The following is a 22,760-nucleotide window of genomic DNA, read 5'->3' as shown; positions in this document are numbered from 1 at the left end:
AAGAGGACGTGTGGGGCCGGGGGAACATAGTTCAGTTTCAGTCAAGTTGCATTTGAGATGCTCACAAGGTATCTTATTTGAAATGTCCAGGAGTTGATGTGGGACTGAAGCTCAGGAGGAATAATAGGGCTGAGTATTATGTGTTAGTGCCTACTATGTACCAGGCACTGCTAAAGGCTGGATATACAAGGAAAGACAAAAGCAACCCACCCCCAAAGAAAAAAGTCCCTATTCCCAAAATGCTCAGGCTAATGGGGGAATCAACAGGTAAACAACTGTGTACAAATAAATATATACAGAATAAATTGGAAATAATCAGCAGGGGGAGACATTTGAAGTAAGGGAGACCAGGAGAGGCTTTTTTAGAAGGTGAGATTTTAGCTGGAACGTGAAGGAAGCCAGGGAGGCCATAAGATGAAAACAAGCAGGGAGACAACTCTAGGCTTGGGAGACAGGTAGTGAAAGTGCCTAGAGGTGGCTTGTTTGGGAATAATAAGGGTGGAGGGGGTGGGGTTATAAAAAGTTGAAGATGGTTTTATATCTTGGAGGTAATGGAGCCATTGGAGCTGAGGGAATGGAAGAAAAGGGTCAGACCTGCTTTTTAGGAAGATAAGTTTGACAGGTGAATGGAGGAAGACTGAAGTCATAGAGGAAGGACTTGGGGCTAGAGGGCCTGTACCAGATGGAGGCAGTGTCAGAGGAGAGAGAGAGAGGCATATGTGAGAGGTGTTAGGAAGGTAAAATTGACAGGATTTGGCAAACATTGAAAATGGGGAGTGAGAGAATTTAGGAAGACACCTACATTGTGAGCCTGGGTGATTGGTAGGATAGTGGTGCCTTCAATAAGGAAGTTAGGAAGAGGGGAGGGGTTTGTGGATAAGATAGTGAGTTCAGTTTTGGGTATGTTTGGTGTATCTGTTCTAGAGAATAATTAGTTCAAGTTGTCTAAGAGATTGTTGGAGATTTGAGGCTTGAGGCCAGGAGAGATGTTAGGACTGGATACATACATCTGAGAGTCATCTGCATAGAAATAGTTGAATCCATTGGAGTTGTTGATATCACCTTTTGATAATTAGTATCAAAAAAGAGGGCCCATGAAAGAACCTTGGAGGACACTTATGGTTATTAGGTGTGACCTGGATGAAGATCCATCAAAGGAGTTGTTGAGGAGTGGGCAAGCAGGTAGGAGGACAACCAAAAGAGCAGCATCCCTAAAATCTAGGGAGTGCAATGTAGAATGTAGTGGCAAAGGTTGTGGAGGCAGAAGATGCCATTAGGTTTTACAGTTACATCATCAATAACTCTGAAGAGGCATCTGGGAGTTATTTGTGTAGAGCTATTGAAGCTAGGGGAGCTGCAGAGGTCATTGAGTGAGAATGTGAGGAGCAAAGCTGTGCAGTCAGCCCACAGTTGTGGGGGCACAACATGGATAATGCAGCAAAGGAGACTCCGAAGGAACAGTCAGGTACTAAGAGAACTAAGAGTACTTGTAACCATCCAGAGAGGAAAGAGTGTGGGAGGAGAAAGTCAAAGTCAATTTTAAGAGGTTTAAAAATGAGAGGAAAAAAGGCAAATTTAAAATTGTTTTTGATTTTTTTAAAAAGCCTTAGAGAAAGGGAGAGATAAAGTATGGTACATATTGGGAATGTAAGGTTCTAATGAGGTTTTAATGTATAGGCGAGATTTAAGACAACTTGGAAGGAATTAGTAGATGGGGGAGCAATTGAGATAAAAGGGATGAGGTAAGCTCATCTTAAGAATATGGCAGAGGAAGGAATCAAGGATGTACTTGGAGGCAGACTTGGCAAAGAGTGGCCACCTCTTCAAAGGTATGTTTGGATAAGAAGCCTCAGTTCAAGAAATATAAGATTAACCAAGGTGGGGGAGTGGGTTATGAAAGATCCGATTAAATTTATTCACGCTCTGATTTCTAACAACTAGCTAGTTTTCAGACACTAGAGCAGAAGTGTTAGATGTGAGACATGTGACTTAAAATACTCCTGAGTATGACCTGAACCAGATTAAAATGTAGCTGGGAGGGGCAGCTAGGTGGCGAAGTGGTTATAGCACTGGCCCTGAAGTCAGGAGGACTTGAGTTCAAATCTGGCCTCAGACCAAACACTTAACACTTTTAGTTGTGTGACCCTGGGCAAGTCACTTAACCCCCAATTGCCTAAAAAAAAAAACAAAACAAAAAAAATGTAACTGGGAAATAATACTACATTTTAAAACTAAGTCAATATGGGACCTGCAGGGATTTTGATGTCTCAATTGGTGGCGCACATTTCTACTTGAATTTGATACCACTGCTCTAAAGCTTGATAGCTGCAGTTTATAGGTGCAACAAACAGGTAACCTACAGTTCACTTGGGACCTACTTGAGGCAGGTAAGTTAATCTGAAAACTATTACAACACACTGTGTGTGTGGTGATTAGGACCTGTACCTGGATGGTGACAGAACCAGATGAGAGAAGGCCATATATATAGATAGGTATGTATGTGTATATATAAAACATAAAGATAGAAACAATGAGACTTCCCAAGAGTGAGCATGTTAAGTATGACACCAGAGTTGGAAGCAGAGATACCTAGGAGGATAGTGCTGCCCTCAACAGTGATAGGGAAGTTAAATATGAGTTATGTTTTGCAGGGGTTTGAGTTTGAGATATCTATAGGATACATTCAGCTTGATATGCCCAAGAGGCAGTTGGATATGCAGTTTCATTGGAGATCAGGAGAGAGGTTCATGTTAAATAAATAGATTTGAGAATTACCAACATAGAGATAACTAAATCCATGGAAGCTGTTGAGATCACCAAGTGTAATAGTATAGGCAAAAAGAAGAGGTCAAAGCCAGGACTTCGGGGATACCCACAGCTAGTAGGCATGACTTCGATGAAGATCCAGCAAAGAAGACTTGAGAAGGAGCAGTCAGGTAGGACAACCACGAGAGTGATGTTGGTGAAAACCTAAATGTCAAGCAAAAGAGGGTTATTGGCAGTGTCAGAGGCACAGAAAGGTTAAGGAGGAGGACTGAGAAAAGACCCAGTTAGATCTGGCAATTCAGAGGTCTTTGGTAACTTCGGAGTGAGCACTTTATATTGAATGACAAGGTGAGAATCCTGACTGCAGAGGGTCGAGAGGATGGATACCTTTCTCCTCCACTAAAAGGAGGAGAGATATTGGACACCTGCAAGTGGAGGTGGTAGGATCAAATGAGGGTTTTTTCAGGAGGGGAAGCTAAGGGTTTGTTTCTAGGTAGCAAGAAAGCAAGCTAGTAGATAGGGAGAGATTGAAGATTGAGAAAGTGGGCAGTTCGCTGGAGAAGAAGGGATGGAGTTGGATTGAGGGTATATAACATCTCTTGCATCTGATCCTTTTCCTTCTCTAACATTAGAAACACCTGAGTTCAGACCCTCATCACCTTTCAATTGGATATTTGGATAATTTTTCAATAATTATCCAGTTACTGTTATGGATAGTTGGATAATTCATTATCTGCCTCAAGTTGGTCAGCAAGTATTAAGTGGCTGATATATGCCAGGTACTGGGGATACAAGAACATAGAAAAGAATGTCATCCTTGCTTGAGATGAGCTTACTTTCCCAGAGAGACTGTCCCTTCCAAGTGGGAAGACAAGTATATATCAAATAAATACAATAATACAGCATAAATACAAAGTTAATAAATGTATACACGTGTGTGTGTATAGGTATACAAACACACACACACACACACACACCAAGAAGTTAAAGGTAGTTTGAGAGTCAGGGCAGGACTCAATTCTAGTCAATTGAGGAAAGAGTAGGGATCAGGAAAAACTTCATGCCAAATATGCCTGAGCCTCATCTTCAATGAAGATGAGAGGACCTTGGACAGAGGCACGACCTAGGCTTGGGGACTGGTCAACACAAAGGTAGGGAAAGAAGGAACAGAGAACTTACACAAGTCACTTATGTCCATTGAAGCTGGGAGAGTTAGAACCATGTTGTGTAAGGCTTTCAAAGCTAAAGAGGTGAGTTTATATGTTATTCTAGACAGAATAGGAAGCCACTGGAGTTAATTGTATAAGGAGTCCCATGGTAAGCTCTCTGTTTAAGGAAAAAATGCTTTGGCAGCAGTGTTTAGAATGGCGTAGCCAATAGTCGGAAGTGTTGAGAGATTTAAGGCAGAAAGACTGATTAGGAGGCTTTTGTAATATGTTAGTGGTTCTCTAACTTTTGGGGCTCAGGACTCCTTTATTCTCTTTTTTTTTTTTGTTTGTTTTTGCTAGACAATGGGGTTAAGTGACTTGCCCAGGGTCACATAGCTATTAAGTGTCAAGTGTCTGGTCTGAGGCTGGATTTGAATGCAGGTCCTCCTGACTTCAGGGCTGGCACTCTATCCACTGCACCACCTAGCTGCCTCAATTCTTAAAAATTTTAAAAGATTCCCCAAAGAGCTTTTGTCTATGTAGGTTATGTGTATCAGTATTTACTGTTTTTTGTTTTTATTTTTTTGGTGAGGCAATTGGGGTTAAGTGACTTGCCCAGAGTCACACAGCTAGTGTCAAATGTTTGGTCTGAGGCCAGATTTGAACTCAGGTCCTCCTGACTCCAGGGCCAGTGCTCTATCCACTGCGCCATCTAGCTGCCCCAGTATTTACTGTTAATAGACATTAAAACATCTTGGTGTCATGAAAATAGTCTTGACCTCATGGACCTCCAGGGGTTCCTGGACTAAGTGAAGAGAGCATCTTAATATATGCAAAATCCTGTAATTTAAAGCTATTTGTAATCTAACTTTAGACTTATTACTCATTACTCCCCTTTATGCAAATAGTATGAGCAGATTTTGCATGGGAGTAGAAAAGCACCGGGTATCTTTCAAGAATGGTCTCTTGAGCGAACCTAAAATTGCAGAATCATATTGTATAAGTCTGGAATGGGGGGGGGAACAAGGGGAGCCTTAAATGTCTGGCAAAGGAGTTTGCCCTTGACTCATTAGGGAGCCACTGTAGATTTTTGAACATGGCCAGGCACTGTGGGGTACAAAAGACAGAAGGTAGTCTCTGCTCTCAGGAAGCCTCATAGTCTAATGAGGGAGACAACATGCAAAGAACTGTACAAATGAGCTATATACAAGATAAATTAGAGATACTCAACACGGAAGGGGGATCAGGAAAGGCTTCCTGTAGAAGGTGAGATTTTATCTGGGACTTCAGGGAAGCCAGGATGTAAAGGTGAAGAAGGAGAGCATTCCACTCATGGGGGACAGCCAGTGAAAATGCTTAGAACCAAGAGGAGGGTCTTATTCAAGGAACAGTAAAGAGGCCAGTGACGCTGAATCAGGGTATGGGATGTAAAGTATAAGAAGGCGGGTGGTGTTGGTGGAGTCCTGGTCATGAAGGCCAATCAGGATTTTATATTTTATCCTCAAGGAGATGATAAGGAGCCACTGAAGTTTATTGAGTTGAGGATGATGGGGAGAGATAATGTGGTCAGATCTGCACTTCAGGAAGATCATTTTGACAGCTGAGTGCTGGCTGGACTATTGGAATGGGGAGAGACTTGAGACAGTGACCAATGAGCAAGCTATTGCAGTAGTCTAGAAGTGAAGTGATGAAGGCTTACACTAGTGTGATGGCAGTGTAAGAAGAGAGCTAATAAGATTGCCAAGTGAAATTGTATAGAGAGAGGAGAGAAGAGGGCCCGGTCAGAGCTCTGTAGGATACCTACCCTTACTAGAAGATCCAGACTGAAAGAGTGGGTCAGATAGGAAGAGAACCAAGATAGAGTAGTGTCAGGAAAACCTAGAAAGATTTGTTGTTAAGTCATTTCAGTGATGGCCAACTCTTTGTGACCCTGTTTGGGGTTTTCTTGGCAAAGATACTAGAGTGGTTTGCCATTTCCCTCTCCAGCTCATTACTTGCCCAGGGTCACACAGCTAGTAAGTGTCTAAGCAACTCGTAAGTGTCTGAGGCTGGCTTTGAGCTTAGGAAGAAGAGTCTTTCTGACTCCAGGCCTGGTGCTCTGTCTACTGCAGCATCACCTAGCTGCCCCTAGAGAGAAGAAGCCATTAGATTTGTCACTTAGGAAATTGTTAGTAACTTTGGAGAGAGCAATTTTGGTAGAATGATGAGGTCAGAAGCCAGATTGTAGAAAATGAAAAAGAGTCACGGTACCTCGATACAATATCTCAAGAAGTTTAGCCGTAAAAGGAAGGGGATATGGAATAATGGTAGAGATTAATGGATTGTGAAGGGTTTTTTGAGGATGAGGAAGACATGAGTGTGTTTGTAGGCAATAGAGAAGTAGCCAGTAGAGAATGAAGTGAGAGTGGAGACGATAGACAGGACAGCCCTCTGGAGAAACAAGAGAGAATGGGATTATGTGTGCACATAGAAGGGTTTGCATTGGTAAGGATAAGGACCACTTTATGTGAGTGAGACAGGTGAAGGAGGAGATAGTGGCAGAAGGCATCTATATGATAGAAGCTGAGAAGAAGAGGGAGCTCTTGGGGAATGGTGCCGTTTTTAGGCTATTGCCCTAGTGCAGATTATCAAGACCACTGCAGTAGCCTCTTCTACTCTGTGGCCTTCCCTTCATACTGCTGCCAGAATAATGCCAGATCTGGTCGTAAAGCTCCTTTGCTTGAAAATCTCAAATGACTTCCTGTTGCTTTCTAAGTCAAGTTGAAACTGACTGTAACTTAAAGCTCTCCGTGATCTGGTACAACTTGTCCTTGCCAACTTTGTCTCCTGCTTCCTTATATATATTGGGCATCCCAGCCAAAGTCTATCCTCTGCCACCCAGATGTATACTGTTTGCATATTTCCATGCTTTTGCTCAGGCTTCCCTATGCCTGATCTGCTCCTCCCTACCATATTTGCTTGTTGATTTCCTTCCCAACCCAAATGGCTCCTTCCAGTAACCTTCCCTGAAGCCCCCTTGTCAGTTTTGACTTTCTCTTCCAGACCATCCAAGGACTATTTTTAAAATTTGGAATGCATATGTTTAATAATATATTATAGCTATTTGTGTTAGTGTCTTTTCTCCTGCACCCTTAAGTTCCTTCTTGATAGAAGGAAACTATTTCTTATCTAAATTTTACCTTATCTAAATTTTACACTCTGTACCTGATAGCACTTAAATGCCCATTTTTTTTCTGGTGTGAGTGCTGGTTATCTTCTGGATTCCAGCTGGTTTGGTCTCAGTAAGTTCTTTGGAGCACTACAATTTAAAGGGTCACAAGGTTACTGCTGGAAGGGATGTTCAATAAGACATGAGGTTCTACTGAAAACTTTTGGATTGCAGGAGTAGATATTCAGCCCAGAAGGGTCAGTATCAGATCAGGAAAGCAAGCCAATGGCAGGGAGCTGACTTTATTTCACTCACTCTGTTCTCCCAAAATTTGGCCCTTTTTTGTTGGTTATGTGCAGTCCCTATTCCCACCCTGCACTGATGCCAGCATGATCTGCCATGCCCTGAAGGCCGTAGAGTTGAACTCTTTCGTCCCCCAAACATCTAAGATCTTGAGAGTGTAGATTAGGGGAAAGACTCCTACTAATTCCAGGCTGTGCTCATCAGAGCTTCCATGTTCTCTCCAGTGTAAGCCTCTCCTTGTCTGCCAGGCACTGGAGGAGGCCTCCACTGCCTCAGCGAGTTGCAGTTGTATTGAAGAATATATTTTTCCTGCCCATCCACTGTGGCTGCTATATGTAGGGAGTATCCTAGGACGTAGAGCTGGAAAAAGCCTTGGAGATCACCTCAGTCCTTCCCACTTTTCAAGTAAGGAAGCTGAGACCTAGAGAGGTTAAGTAATTTGCCCACCTTCACACATGCGAGTGACTTAACAAGACTTGTGGAACATGAATGTGGTTGAGGCATGAGGAGAATAATACTAACTAGCAGGTTGTTAGTCTTACTACCTGAGTAATTCAGAAAAGAACGAGTCTACTTCCTGCCCATTTCTAGGCAGCTAAACTGGTATGGGTTTTAGAGAAGGATAGCCAGGACTGGTTCCCATCAATAATGTGCTCCCGAGGGGTACAATGTTTATTGCTTTGACTACGTAGCCATGCAATTGCAAGCCACGTAGCAGTAGTCTCCAATTTGTGTGGATCGATATGAGTTCCCCACCATCCTTGTGCCACAGAATCAGGAGGGCTTGGGTTTAAATCCTACCTTTGAAATGAGCTAGATGACCATAGCAGAGTCACCCCTCCAAATCTCAGCTTGCTCATCTCTCAAGTGGGCATAATTATACCTGTAGGATTTCCAAGTAGTACAGGGTTGTATCCTGTTCATTGAGGTGCAAATGAGAGAATGTGTATAAAATGCTTTGGAAACTTGAAAGCAATCAATCATTAAGTGTTAAGTGCTTCTACTGTGCCAGGAAAACACTGGCAATAAAGCTGGATAAGCAAAGAAAGGCAAAACCAGTTTCTGCCCTCGAGGAGTTGGCATTCTAACAGGAGAGACAACTTTAATAAATATGTATGTCTGAGACACACATAAAGTAGCACTACTAGTAACAAGTGGCATCACTTCTGTTATTTGCCCCGGAACCACCATTTCCTACTCAAATTGCAGTTTCTGCAACTAGCAAGTAGCAGGTGCTGGCCTGGGTGCTCGAGGACAACTCAGACCAATTCAGCATGATGACTAGTATCTGGGGAGCAGATATCTTTGAGACATGCCACCTTCTTATGGTCCAGCTGGCAGCTGTGGGCTGAACATGGCATTCCTTCAAGCTGTGCCTGTACCCCCTGTCAATCAAAATAAAACCCCTGCTCTGTGCACATGCAGTTGATTCCTAAGGATTGGGATGAAAGAAAACTTTAAAACTTTGGTTACAATCAAAGGCATGATTCAGCACTCTTAAATTGCTGAATAAACCCAGGTAGGTTGATGGCCATAGTTGCCTGGACTGTTTCACAAGCAGGCATGGTCCAAGGGCACTGAAAGCCAATGGAAATCCTGCCCTGGAGTTCAGGAGGAGGTGACATTATCTTCCACTATTCCTTGCCATTTGGAGTTGGTTCCTTGGACTAAAGGAGCTTTGTAGAAATATTGGATAAGCTAGTGAATGCTGAGAGCAATCGATACATTTAAGGAAAGAACCTGTGACTCCCAAGTCAGGGGCAACAGGACAATGGTGCTGGGATAGCTAATTGATTTCCCACCCTGTCCTACCTAACTCACATACATACACACTCAAGCTGGGACTGATGACTTCCAAGTAAGCCTGGGAAGGGACACAAACCAGGGGTGTTAGAGGACCTTAAATAAGGTGCTTTTCAGCCTGTGGTAGGAGGGAGGGAGTTTATAACAGAACTGGCATCCTGTAGCAGCAAGCTTTCACTTGGACTCCTGTTTGTATCTTCATAAATTGGGGGAAGCTCAGTAACAGCAATCCTGGAGTTTATAGGGAAGGAAGGGGTCTGGATCAGTCAGGGCTGGTTGGTTTCTCAGGTCCCAAATCACATACAGCAAGGTATTAGCTGGGAAACTGGGACCTTCCAGGTATAGAATATCCAGATAAATGGGGTTACAGGGCAGGAGTATTAGGTGGTAGCAAGCAGGCTAGGAAGACACGTCTATGATATAGATAGCTTTTTGGAGGGAGAATAGGAGGGCCAGAAACAACTGAGGTGTTTTTTTTTTTTTTTTTCCAGACTATAATACCCCTGCTGGTGAATCTCTTAGTAGTCTTTGCTTTAAGAGGCAGGTTGGGGTGATGAGTGAGGTGTAGAATTGAGCTCAAAAGTATCTGAGTTCCCCAAATTGCCTAATATGAGGCTCTTCTGTATAATAGAATAGGGGTTGGCTTATCAGAATCCTAAGTAGTCTCACTAGGCGGAACAGAATGATGGTAGCCTAGGATCCCTAGGTGGGAAGGTCCATAAATGTCTTTCACTGGACCAGGAACCTTAAGGATTCCTGTCACTTATCACAACAATCCAGATGACTCTAGAACTCTACTGTCAGAGTTTAGAGCAGCTGACTGTAACATGAAATAGATTATTTCCTTCAAGTGTAATAGATCTCTTGATGCAGCCTCTTTCCAATTGTCATTAAAGCATCATGGGTGGAAGAAGGATGGTAAACCATTATCAGTTGACTTTCACTTGCCAGTGATTAGAGAGAGAAGCACTGAGTCCCAGGGGAGGCAATCCTCTCTGGAGAAGGAGGGTGAGAATGGAGTCTATATCCAATCAATCCTAAATCAGAGATTATTCAGAGCAGTAAAATATAAGAGGCTGAGATGGAAACCAACTGAGACAGCAGAGATTTGGGCAGGAAGGGTGGTCAGTATTGAGTCAGGAGGTAAGGTGGTGGGAGTATGTTGGGGAATTAGATGCTTATGTGATTTAACCTGCCTCTAAAGCTTTAACCTTTTATGGTGACTGTACCTATTCTCTATCTCTGTCTTATTACTCATTACATGTCAGCATGGTCATGGGTCAAGTCCACTTTAGGCTCAGATAAATTGAAGAAGGGGGGAAATGGTGGCAGAAAGATGTGTAAGGCAGCCCTTATAGTAGTCTTGGGTGATAATGAGCATCAGTACCAGGACATGGGAGTAGAAAGGCTAAGATAATTAAGTTTGCTGACATTGGCTATGAGAGAGCCAAAGAGAACTCCATAGTTTTAAATGGGTGTTTGGGTAAATGGTGGTGCCACCAAGCTAGTGAAGTCAAAAGAATGAGAAGTTTAAATGGAGGAAATGATAAGCCCATTTTTAGATATGTTGATTTTGGGGCTTCTCTAGGACATTTAACTGAAGCTGCCCTATAGACAATTATAGATATGATTGGAGCTCAGAGGGGAGGTCTGGGAATCAGTGTTCTAGGAGGAAGTGATCTTGTCCAGGGAAAGAGGATGGAGGGTATGCTTAGAGTCCGTAGACAGAACCTTGGGAAATACCAACCTGAAGATGACAGGAACCAGTGAAAAAGACTGAGAAGCAGTGGTTAGAGAGCTAGGAAGGCACCCTAAGTGAGCTTATGTGAGCTAAGAGAGAATACTAGTAATAGGGAGGTGGTCAATGTTATGCTACAGAGCAGTCAGGGAGGATGAGAACTGGAAAACAAACCTTTGGATCTGTGTAGCCTCAGAGAACAATTTCATTACAGTAGTAGGGGTGAAGTCTGATCACAAGAGCTTGGTAGTGGAGAAATTGAGGCATTGAGTGTCAACAGCTTTTTCAAGGAGCTTGACAGTGAAGGAAAGGGAATGGCCAAGTGGAATAGTAGTTTAATGGGGAAGCTTTTAGGGTGAGATAGACATGGACATGTTTTAGGTAGATGGGAAGGGAAAGACGACAGATTCAGGAGAGAGGGAATGATTGCAGGATCCCACAAGAGGCAGGAGGGAGTGGCATTAAGGGCATATGATAGAGGGATGAACCTTTGTGATGAATATTTTTGTCGAATGAGAGATAGGGCTATGAAGTTGATTTAAGAAAGAGGAAGGGAGTTAAGGGACCTCAGGTCAGATGGTCTCAGTCTTCTGAGTAAATCAGGAGGGTGTAGCTGTAGGAAGTGGGGCCATGCTTAAGTGTGAGAAGGGAGAGAAAAAAGATTGGAATGATTGCTTTGGGGAATGAGAATTCATAAGGGAGAGTAAAGGGAATGTCAAGCAGTAATGAGGACCATAATTTTGTACCATTGTAATGGGCCACAGAATCAGCTCAGTTTAAATAGATTTTAATAATTGGGTGGGAGGGAGGGCAATGAGGCTATCGAGCAAGGTTGATCTTACTGATTACGCTTTGTACTTTCCTTAGCTCCGTCTAACTGCGCAGAAGCAAAGGAGACAAGCTGATGCCAGGTGCTCCCCTGACAGCCAGATCCCAGGTGAGCTGTGGCTCCCTCTAGTGTTCCCAAGTTGTCATTACTGCCAGTTGAATCTAACCTCAACATCTTTCTCTCAGAGATGTACCTTTCACGAACCAGAACCCCTGCTTCTAACATTAGGAGTTGCTAGGTGATGGTTGCTGGCTGCTATTATTATCTGCATTTTATGGGTGGAGAAAATTAATGTATGAAGAAAGTATTAAGCACTTACTACAACCCTAGGTCCCAATTAGTGTGAATAATGAATCCTCTGTAGTGATTGCATTATTTGAATTTACACTTCATGTTTCCATTGGCCTGGACCCAATTACTGTATTTTACATAATTATAACTTCAAATAATGCAAATTCAAATACATGTGACCACTTCTGTGCTGAGCATTGGTGATACAAATAGAATAGTAAGACAATCCCTGCTCTAAGGAACTCAGATTCTAATGAAGACGACATATTTGGGCAGTTTCAGCTGCAAGTCAGATGCAAAGGTGCCATGGTCTTCTGGGTACAGTGGCAAAGTAGATGGTAGTACTTCTAATGTAATTTCTGCTGATAAAATCATGTCAGTTTCTGATGTGAAACCATTTGACAGTGCCAAGGACTCTGGCCACAAGAACTTGTTGTCCATAGTACCCACAGGAGCAGTGGCCAGGCTAAATCTCCACAAGGGGTTGCTTCCTAGGATGATGGCTGTGGATACAGCCTGAAGCCTGAAGGCTTTGCTATTTCTGAGGCTCTTGGGTGTAGGTTCTGGAGTGTCTCCATCAGAATCTGAAGGGAGATAGTGGTCAAGGCGGTGATGGTGGTGGTTTAACCTGTCTGGCATATGTTGCCTCCAGTCTCTCAGGGTACCCTCTGGCCTGCCTGCCCTGTGAGTGTCATTTGGGTGGTACTTGGTGGGGATGGATGAACCTTTCTCCATAGGAGTTGTCTCCCTGGATGATGGATGTGAGGGCTGGGCTAGAAGCAGGACCACTCCCAGGGCTCTTCTGCTTATATGCCTGTTGGTGGCAGCTGGTTAGCAGTTGTTGCTGGTAGTGATGAGGTGACATGCAGTTAGATGGGCAATCTATAGAACTTATTATTTATATTTTGAGTCAGGAATTGGAACTCAGGTTCCCTGACAGCTAATTAGGTATGCTTCCCACTTTACCTTATATCCATCTTTTCTTTAATACATTTCCCTCCCCCACCCCCCAATTAGCCATGTAAAGTTGAGAGACCTCACTTCTGTTCTGGTGCTTTTAGGAGCTGGTAACATTTGAGGATGTGGCCATATATCTCACAAAGGAAGAATGGGCACTACTGGACCCTGCACAGAAGAGGCTCTATAGGGACGTGATGCTAGAGAATTATGGGAATGTGCTTTTACTAGGTAAGTGTTCTCTCTAGTCCCACTCAGGAAATAAGACTAGTTTTCAGTTTCCTCATTTGTTAATAACATAATTATGTGAAAAATTCTATAATCAATCAACAGGCATTTATTAAGTGCTTACTGTGTGCCCTAGGGCAGCTTAGTGGCTCTGCAGTGGATAGAATGTGAGGCCTGGAGCCAGGAAGACTCATCTTCCTGAGGTCAAATCTAGCCTCAGACACTTACCAGCTATGTGACCCTGGGCAAGTCACTTAACCCTATTTGCCTCAGTTTCTTCATCTCTAAGATGAGCTAGAAAAGCATATGGCAAACCATTCCAGTATCTTTGCCAAGAAAACCCCCAAATGGGGTTGCAAAGGGTCGGAAACAACTCAACAACAACAACAATGTGCCCTACACTGTGCTAAGTGCTGGGGATGCAAAGAAAGTATTGTGTTTGGACAGTGGCATCAAGAGAGTGTTTTAAGAAAATGTGATAGTTGCCCTGTCTAATATGGACTTATAAATGTCATACAAATTAGAAGCATTTAAAAAACTTAATAAATAATATGGTTCTCTGGCAAATCTATGATTTCATTTGTATAGATCTCCCTTCAGAGACTTGCCATTTTCCACATGTTAAGCCCCAGAATATTACACAATCCATAACCACACAAAGGGTTTGACTAACCATCTACATTGGAAAGACCAAGCGAATGAAGAATGCTTAGTGTCCAAATGTTGACATGAAGTTAGATGGACATTTTATAGAACTTATTCATACATACATATATACATGCATATGTGTATATATGTGTGTGGATATACATATACCCACACACATATATGTAGGATGTGTATATTGTTGTTAAGTCATTCAGTCATGGTCGACTCTCTGTCACCCTGTGGACCATATCATGCCAATACTGTTGATGGGGTTTTCTTGGCAAAGATACTGGAGTGGTTTGTCATTTCCTTCTCTAGTGAATTAAGGCAAACAGAGGTTAAGTGACTTGCCTAAGATCACACAGCTGCTCAGTGTCTGAGGGTAGTTGAGAGCTCAGGTCTTCCTGACTCCAGGCCCAGCACTTTATCTACTGCAGCACCACTATAAAGGTAGAGATCCACATATATATAGTATATTGAATAGATACTGCAAGTGGACAGTGAGTTGGACTCAGAATTAAATAGGAGAAAGAAAACAGGGAAATTCTTTGGGAAATGATAAAGCTTCATTAATGACCCCCAACTCTCTGAAATAATGTCCCATGTGTCATGCCTTCTTAGCCTTTGTAATTCTTTTCCATATTTTACCAGAAATCCTTCATAAGTAATTACAAAGAGCAAATTTAAACTAAATAAATGTTAGTTTTTTTTTCATTTTAGAAGGATTTTAATACTATTCTGTCCTTATACCTAACTACTAAGAGTGATTACATGGACTACTTACTATGTACTGCTTGTTCACCACACCTAAAGAAATTAATGACCTGGAAAGAATGTCTAGAAAGGGACACCTGGAATGATCAAAGGGGAGAGTTTTCATACAGGGACAGAACATTAAAATGAGAACTTTTAAGTACAGAGTATCTTGAAAGCCTTAGTGAAATTTTAAGCTTTAATAGCTTTAATAGCTTAAAACTACACTAAGACTTTAGGACACCCTGTATTAAGAGCCAAAGGTCAAGACATGGGACGTGATCCAAGGTTGAAACATCTGAAGAGCATAAAAACAGTTCACTTGGCCTGTGGAGCAAGGGGCCCCCCCCATGCGACTGAAACAGAATTTTGAGACAAATGAAAATAAATAGGACTTTACATGGCAGCAAAGTAACAAATTCAACAGAATTATCAAGACTATTTCTGCGTAATCCATGACAAGTTTGGATGGGAGTTTTTGACATGATGCTCTCCCAAGTTGGATTTGATTTGCTTGATTCAAAAGCTGTTTCCTTGACAGGTAAATTAGGAACCTCTCTGGCTTGTGCTGCACCAGATTGCTTGAACTGAGGGGGGGTTGGTGATATTTCTAGACTGTGAGAACATCCCCTCTCAGCTTTGTAAACTTGAAAACTTAAACTTCATCTTTTTAAAGAAATTTGTTCTGTAGAACTCTCGTAATAGTACAGCTACAATGATGTGTTCGTTTTACCTATTGGGATGGCGGCAGTTAAATGACCTGGCTACGTCTTGAAGTTGGGTAGTGGCAGAGGTGGCATTAGACCCTGGATTTCCTAACACTTAAACCAGTGCTCTTTTCATTCATTGGACTCCATTGCCACACTCTTCAGTTAACATTCATCCCTTGCAATCTGGCTTCTATGACCACCTCTCTATTGAAACTGTCAGTCAACAAGCATTTATTAATCATTTACTGTGTTCCAGACACTGGGCCAAGTGCTAGGGATACAAAGAAAGGCAAAAATAATCCTCAAGGAGCTTATATTCTAATGGGGAAGACAATATGTACATTCAATAAATATATATAATAGATTGAACGTAATATGGGAAGAAAGCCCTAGCATGGAGTGAGAACAGATGTGGGAGTTGGGGCACATTAGGAAAGGCTTCCTGCAGAAAGTGAGATTTGAGCTGAGTGTTGAAGGAAGCCATGGAAAGTAAGAGGCAGTAAGGGGGTGAGAGAGCAGAGCATTCTGAGCACAGGGGGTGACAGCCAGTGCCTCTGCCGTGGAGTCAGGAGATGGAATCATACTGTTTGAGGAACAGTAAGGAAGTCAGTGTAGTAGTCTCATAGACTCTGTGGAGGAGGAAAGTGTAAGAAGATCAGGTAGTAAATGGCTTTAAATGCCAAATGGAGGAATTTATATCTTATCCTAGAGGTACTAGGGAGCCATACTGAGTGGAAGGGGAATATGGTCAAACCTGTTTTGCTTGTTCTTTCCAAGGTCACTTATGACCTCAGTCAGTCCAATGGCTCTGCATATGTGTATGTGTGTGGTTTGTGTGTGCGTATGTAATTCTTAATTTGACACTGTTGTCCACCCCTTTTTTGAAGGCCTCTCCTCTCTGGTTCTCTGTAACTTTGTGCTATCCTTGTTCTTTTGGTTTTCTGAACGTTCTCCAGAATCACAGACTCTCAGAACTGGAGGGGGCCTCAGAGGCCCTTAGCTCACCCAGAATTCCTTATACAGCATAATAGATATCTGGTCACCCAGACTTTGTTAGGAGGATTCTATTGAGGAGGAACCCACTGAGTCCTGAGGTAGCCTACTTCAATGCTAGGACATTTTCCCTGACCTTGAGCTTCTTGCATCTTATCAACTTCTACCCGTTACTCCTAGTTCTGTCTTTTGGGGCCATGAAGAGTAATCCAAATCCCTGTTCCATGTGACAGCCCTCCAGATACCTGACTTGTCCTTCTGAAATACTCACTTCCTAAGTTCCCCAGTTCTTTCCCTCCATCCTGATATGGCGTGATCTCAAAGGCTCTTCACCTTCTTGGAGGCAACATTGCCTTAATGCAGAGAGCATTGGACTTAGAGTGAAGCAGATCTGTGCCCAAATCTTGCCTTAGACACTTAATTAGCCATGTGACTTGTTAGCTGATTAGACACTTGACGTCTCTATGCCTCTGTTTCCCTCATCAGTAAGATGAAGAGGTTTGGAGGCTGGAAGCCTGAAAGTCTCCTTCCAATTCTTAAGTCTCTGATCCATTCCCTTCTCTGGATTCTCTCCAGTTTACCTGTGTCCTTCCCAAAGTGAGGCACCTGGAACTAAGCGAATGCTTCAGATGTGGTCTGCCTAGGCCACCCACACACAACTCCACTGTCAACTCCCTGATCCTGGGTATTCTGCCTCTCAGACATTAACCTAAAATCACATGAGCTCTTTGCTGCTAATTGATATTGTGCCATGCATCCAGATCTTGCCTCCCCTGCAAAAGGATTTGGAGTCCTAGAACCTCCTCATTTTACAGGTAAGGGCAGTGAGTCACTTTATCTCCTCCAATTTCAGTGCCCTCATCTGTAAAATGAGGAGGTTGGACTCCCAGCTCTCATCCTCTGATCCTTTGCTTCCTGTGACCTCTCTGCAGTTTCTACCTTATTTCTGAGATTTGTTATGCACTCAGTGAACTTGAGCTTCAGGGATGAAAATTCCCAATTCTTGTTGCATCCTATATCAGGGCATTTTTCTGCTCCCTAGTCTCAGGTCATCGGTTTAGCCTTTACAGAGGCTGGGGGCAGGAGGAAGGAGAAGGAATAAGCATTTATATAATTCCAGGCACTAGCTAAGTGTTTTATAAATATTATTTCATTTGATATAGAGGTGGAGATTGGGTGCATCCTGCAACCATCCCTAGGTCTGCCTCTTCCCACCCCCGGTGAGTCCCTATAGGAAAGCTTTCTGGATTCTGTGAATGTGATTCTCAATGTCCATATCTCAAGACCCGAGAGTTTCCCAAGACAAAAAAAAAAAATTGTTCTTCTCTGCCCAGATCATCTGCTCCTTGACATTGCAATCCCTTGCCTACCACTGCCCCTTCTAGGTAGAACAGTCCTGAAGTCCCTGTAGAGAGATATTTCTATGTATATTTCTTTCACCCAATCCCTAAACATACAGTGTCTGTCAACAAGTCATAAGAATTTATTAAGTGCCTACTGTGTGCCAGGTACCATGCTAAATAAACACTGGGGATATAAAGAAAGGGAAAAGATGGTCTGTTCTCAAAGAGCTCACATTCTAACTATATATACAGGATAAATTGGAGGTAATTTCAGAGGGAGGGTGTCTGGGGTTGAGCTCTGCCATGTCTCTCTGTCCTAAAATCAAACGGCTATAATCTGCTTCCTTTCTCATGATCAGGATTTCCAATTCCCAAACCAGACCTAATCTCTCAGCTGGAGCGAGGGGAAATACCATGTGTGCCATTTCTGCCCAGAATGAAGATTCAAGTGATTTGTTTTGGTGAGTGAGGGAACAACATAAACATCTATGGGAGTCAAGAAGAATAAGACTGGGTGAATTAAGGTAGGGGCAGTCTTAAGTTATTGGATGGAGAGGAATCTCCAGTACCACTTCAGCCTACCCACCCTAAATTCTATGATCCTGTGACCTCCTTTTTCAGTCTCAGATTCCAGGGTTACTTTTTCATATCATCATGACTGAGATATCCACAAGGGTATACATACCCCCTTTCTAAGCCAAAGCAGCAGTGCAGCACTTAGTTCCACTCACTTATTTGGACCATAAAGTGACTAGCCCGAAGTCACTTAGCTGATAAGTGACAGTGCCAGGATTCGAAACCAGGTCTACTGACTCCAAATCCAGTGCTCTTCCAACTACAACAGCAGTTTCTCATGGAAGAAAACAGTTGCTCCCATAATTGCCCTTCATCTATGCTCAGGCTTATCTTTTCATACTTCCATTGGGCATCACTCTCACACTCTTTCAAATCTCATCTTCATCGAGTTCGCCTTCTCTTTTCCCTTTCCTGCCCTTTGTTGCCTCTTTTATCCATTTTATGTCAACCACAAGACTCTTCTTCATCCTTTGGATTTATTTTGTTCTTTGTTACTCATTCCTAAATATTTTTATTCTGTGGCTTGCTTGTTTCATTCTCATTCCTTAGATAACTGTGACCTTGTTCATATTTACTTGGTTTGGGTGACTATATGGAATGCAGCATGGTATAGGGGATGGAGGGCTGGCCTCAGATTAATGAAGCCTTGGGTTCAAATCCTACCTTTAACACATTGGCTGTGTGATTCATTGTGAGTCACTTTAACCTCTGAGTACCCTAGGCAATTCTAAGACTATAAATTAAATAGTTGTTGATGATTTGCATTTGGTGTGAGCATTTCTCACTGGGAGTTTCCTATTCCAATGAAAGCAGAGGCCCCAATCCCTCTCTACTCCTAATATTACCACCTCCTTCCCACAGAATATAGTCAAAATTTTAAAGACCCATTACTTCATTCAGTGATCTCGTCCCTTCTTTCAGATGACCTTGTTCCTTTCTCCCAACAAAAGAAACAGTGAAATTACTGTCTTCTTTGTATCATTTCAGATTATGGGTCTGAGAATAAAGTGTCTATTCCAAAGCAAGACATTGCTAAAGAAGGCAAAGCGCAAAGGATTTTATCAGCGAAAGTTCCAAGGACCATTTGCCATAGCATTGAAGAAAATTTGGACAGTGATGCTAGATTAGACCAACATCGTGTAAACACACTGAAGGAGGAACCGAGAAGCCCTCTTTTCCAAGAGACTGATTTCGAGCAGGTGACTGGTATTTATAGCAGTGGCCTTAAAGTAACAAGAGGGCATAAATGCATTAAAAGTGACATTGGTTCAAACTCTGTTACACAACAGAGATATCCTGTCCAAAAGAAATCTAAGATATGTGATTCATTTCACCATTGCTTCAGGCAGGGTTCAAAATTGATGAGACATCAGAGTAAACACAAGGGAGAACAAAACCATGAATGTGATACATGTGGGAAATCCTTTAGCAGGAACTCAAGCCTTCTTGAACATCAGAAAATTCACAGTGGAGAGAAACCCCATGAATGTCATGAATGTGGGAGAGCTTTTAGTAGGAACTCAAGCCTTCTTGAGCATCAGAGGATTCACAGTGGAGAGAAACCCTATAAATGTAATGAATGTGGGAAAGCCTTCAACAGGAACTCAAGCCTTCTGGAACATCAGAGAATTCATAGTGGTGAGAAACCTTACGAATGTAATGAATGTGGCAAAACCATCAGTAGAAAATCAAGCCTTATTGAACACCAGAGAATTCATAGTGGAGAAAAACCCTATAGATGCAGCAAATGTGGGAAAGCTTTCCGGGGACACTCAGACCTTTCTAAACACAAGAGAATTCATACTGGAGAAAAGCCCTATCAATGTAAAGAATGTGGCAAAGCTTTCAGGATTAGATCAGGCCTTACTAGCCACCATCGGATTCACACAGGAGAAAAACCATATATGTGTAACATGTGTGGCAAAGGCTTCAGGGCACAGTCAGACCTTATTAAGCATCAGAGCATTCATACAGGAGCTAAACCCTATGAATGCAGGCAGTGTGGGAAAGCCTTCAGGGTGAATTCAGATTTTGTCAAACACCTGAGAATTCATACAGGAGAGAAACCATATGAATGTAATGAATGTGGGAAAGCCTTTCGGGTCAGTTCAGGCCTTATTAGCCACCAGAGAATTCATACAGGAGAAAAACCCTATCATTGTAATGAATGTGGGAAAAGTTTTAGGGGGCACTCAGACCTTATTGAACATAAGAGAATTCACACAGGAGAGAAACCCTATGTATGTAATAAATGTGGGAAAGCCTTCAGGGGGAACTCAGACCTTAGTAAACATCAGAAAATTCATACAGGAGCAAAACCCTATGGGTATAAGAAATGTGGGAAAGCTTTTCGAATTAGCCACCAGAGAACTCATGGAAGAAAAACCCTATAATTGTGACAAATATGGGTAAGGCTATAAGGCACATTCAGGTTTTATTAAAAATAACAGTATTCATCTAGGTGATAAGTATATAGTAACAAATGTGCAAAAATCTTCAAGGGGCCTTGAGACCTATGAAACATCGAAGAATGCATTTGGAGAAAAACACAAATGTGGGAAGGCTTTGAGAATGAGCTCAGGCCTTACTATTTGTCAAACAATTCTATAAAGAGAAAAGCCCCATAAACAAGTACTGAAGATTTTAGGGGAGCAATCAGGCCTTTCTATACATTGGAGTATGCATATAGGAAGGGAAAAAATGTCATAAATTTGGGGAAACCAGAGCTCACAACTTACCTAACATCAAATAACCTAGAAAGTTCATAGTGGAGAAAAATGCTAAGACTATTAAAGCCTTAAATGGTCAGAATTTCTTAAGCACTGGAAAGTTCATAGTGGAGTGAAACTCTATTAATGTGAGCAAAGCCTTAGACTTACCATATTCATATAACCTTATTAGCTATCAAAGAATTTATGTCGGAGAGAAACTCTGGAACGTAACAAATTAGAAATCTACAAAAAGAATTAAGTCACCAGACAGACAATACAGACAAAAATAATGTACGTATGTAATTAAGGAGCAAAATTTTCAGGAGCTCTTTAGACCTTATAAAACAAGAATTTAAATGCAGCAGCAAAAGAAAACCACTCTGTGATAGTTGCATTAAAGCTTTCCAGGTCCATGAAAACTTTATGAAGCAGTATTCATATATGAAAAAATCTCTCTAAAAGTGATCAATATGAGAAATCTTCAAGTGATGATTTTATTTTACTAACTACCAAGTTTCAAAAAGGAGTAAAACCTTATGAATGAGGGAGAGAGGTGAGAGGAAGTTTGTACCTTGTACAGTATCAGTCAGTGGACAGAGAACAACAGGTTGAAGAAAAAGATTTTTTAAATGTAGCCAGGAGTCAGGAAGAGTCTTGAACAGCTAAGTCTGCTTGAAACTAGCTATGATGAAACTAGATGCAGTCGATGTGGGAAAACCTTCCCTACCAGCAAGGATGTACACAGTGTGGATGGGGATAAAGTTGCATCTTTTCCCAAATTCCCTTCCCAGTGCCTATCTATAGTCATTGTGATGTAGTCTGCTCTTTTTTTTTATCACCATGTATTTCCAGTAAATTGAGCTAATTGGGAAACACTAAGTATAGGAAAATTTTCTAAGAACAACCCATCCTACAGTATAATTTGGAGATGATTTGCTGCTGAAACCAAGATGCTTCCGCATACATCATTAGTAAGCAGTAAACTTAAAAGTTTGCTTTATCTATCACTCGGGTTGGAAATTAAGGAATTTGCTATGAATAATCTTAGCAGTGGGTAATGGTGTATCAGACTGTCAGCCCAAAGATAGTGGCCCCAAAATCATCTAGTGTCCTCTGCCATGATTCAACAAACAAACCTTTTGGTTTTCTAAGTAGGCTTCCTTCTGACAGCTGTACTTTTAATTTGGGTTTCAAGCTGAGGTGTGACTCCTAATATGGTGGAGAGAAGCAGACAAGACCCTGCGTGACTGACTGACTATATGAGTTGGCTCAAGAGCTTTGGAGAGGAGAGACGTTCTTTATTTTTGTTTTGAGAGATAGGCACATGTAGTTCTAAATTCTCTTTAGGACCAACTCCAGGGAGAAGAAAGTGAAAGACTCTCTTGTAGACATGTAAGGAGAAGCTGGTTCCTTAACATGATAATTTTCAGTTTGCTTTCTTGGAGACTAGTGCACTTCCCCTTGGGTGAGATAGGTTGCTCTCTGGGTTGAGCAAGGTCTCAAGTGGCTCTCGTCTAGAGAGCTCATTTACTCTTATGTATTTCTTGTTATGTTCTACTCTGTATAATTCTGATTTCTGTTTGCTCTCTCTTTGGATAAATGGATTTACTCTAATCACTACATGTGATGGTCTTTTGTGTAACTAGCATTTGATGGAAAGGAGTCAAGTTTGAAAAAAAGAAATCTTGAGTGATCCCCCTTTAAGGGACGGTGATCAGGGAAGCTAGTGACTTTGTTACTTTTCAACAACAACGACAAATTTTTCTCCTAGACCTGAAATATTTGAGGGGGCAGATAGATATAATTCTAATCCAG

At 42.0% G+C, this 22,760-nt stretch overlaps 1 protein-coding gene across 1 annotated transcript; it reads left to right on the top strand.

Moving 5' to 3' along the window:
- Positions 1-11,738: 11,738 nt before the first annotated feature.
- On the top strand, positions 11,739-22,549 carry LOC114030257 (zinc finger protein OZF-like). The gene is made up of 4 exons (XM_027845061.1): positions 11,739-11,843; positions 13,088-13,214; positions 18,018-18,119; positions 19,222-22,549. Exons 1-4 carry the CDS (start codon positions 11,811-11,813, stop codon positions 20,625-20,627), a joined length of 1,668 nt encoding a protein of 555 aa, XP_027700862.1. The 5' UTR covers positions 11,739-11,810; the 3' UTR covers positions 20,628-22,549.
- Positions 22,550-22,760: the final 211 nt, after the last annotated feature.

Source organism: Vombatus ursinus, unplaced genomic scaffold (assembly GCF_900497805.2).
Source record: "Vombatus ursinus unplaced genomic scaffold, bare-nosed wombat genome assembly UNPS02014951.1, whole genome shotgun sequence".
Taxonomy (NCBI): Eukaryota; Metazoa; Chordata; class Mammalia; order Diprotodontia; family Vombatidae; genus Vombatus; species Vombatus ursinus.
This window is presented reverse-complemented; position numbering and strand designations above follow the sequence as displayed.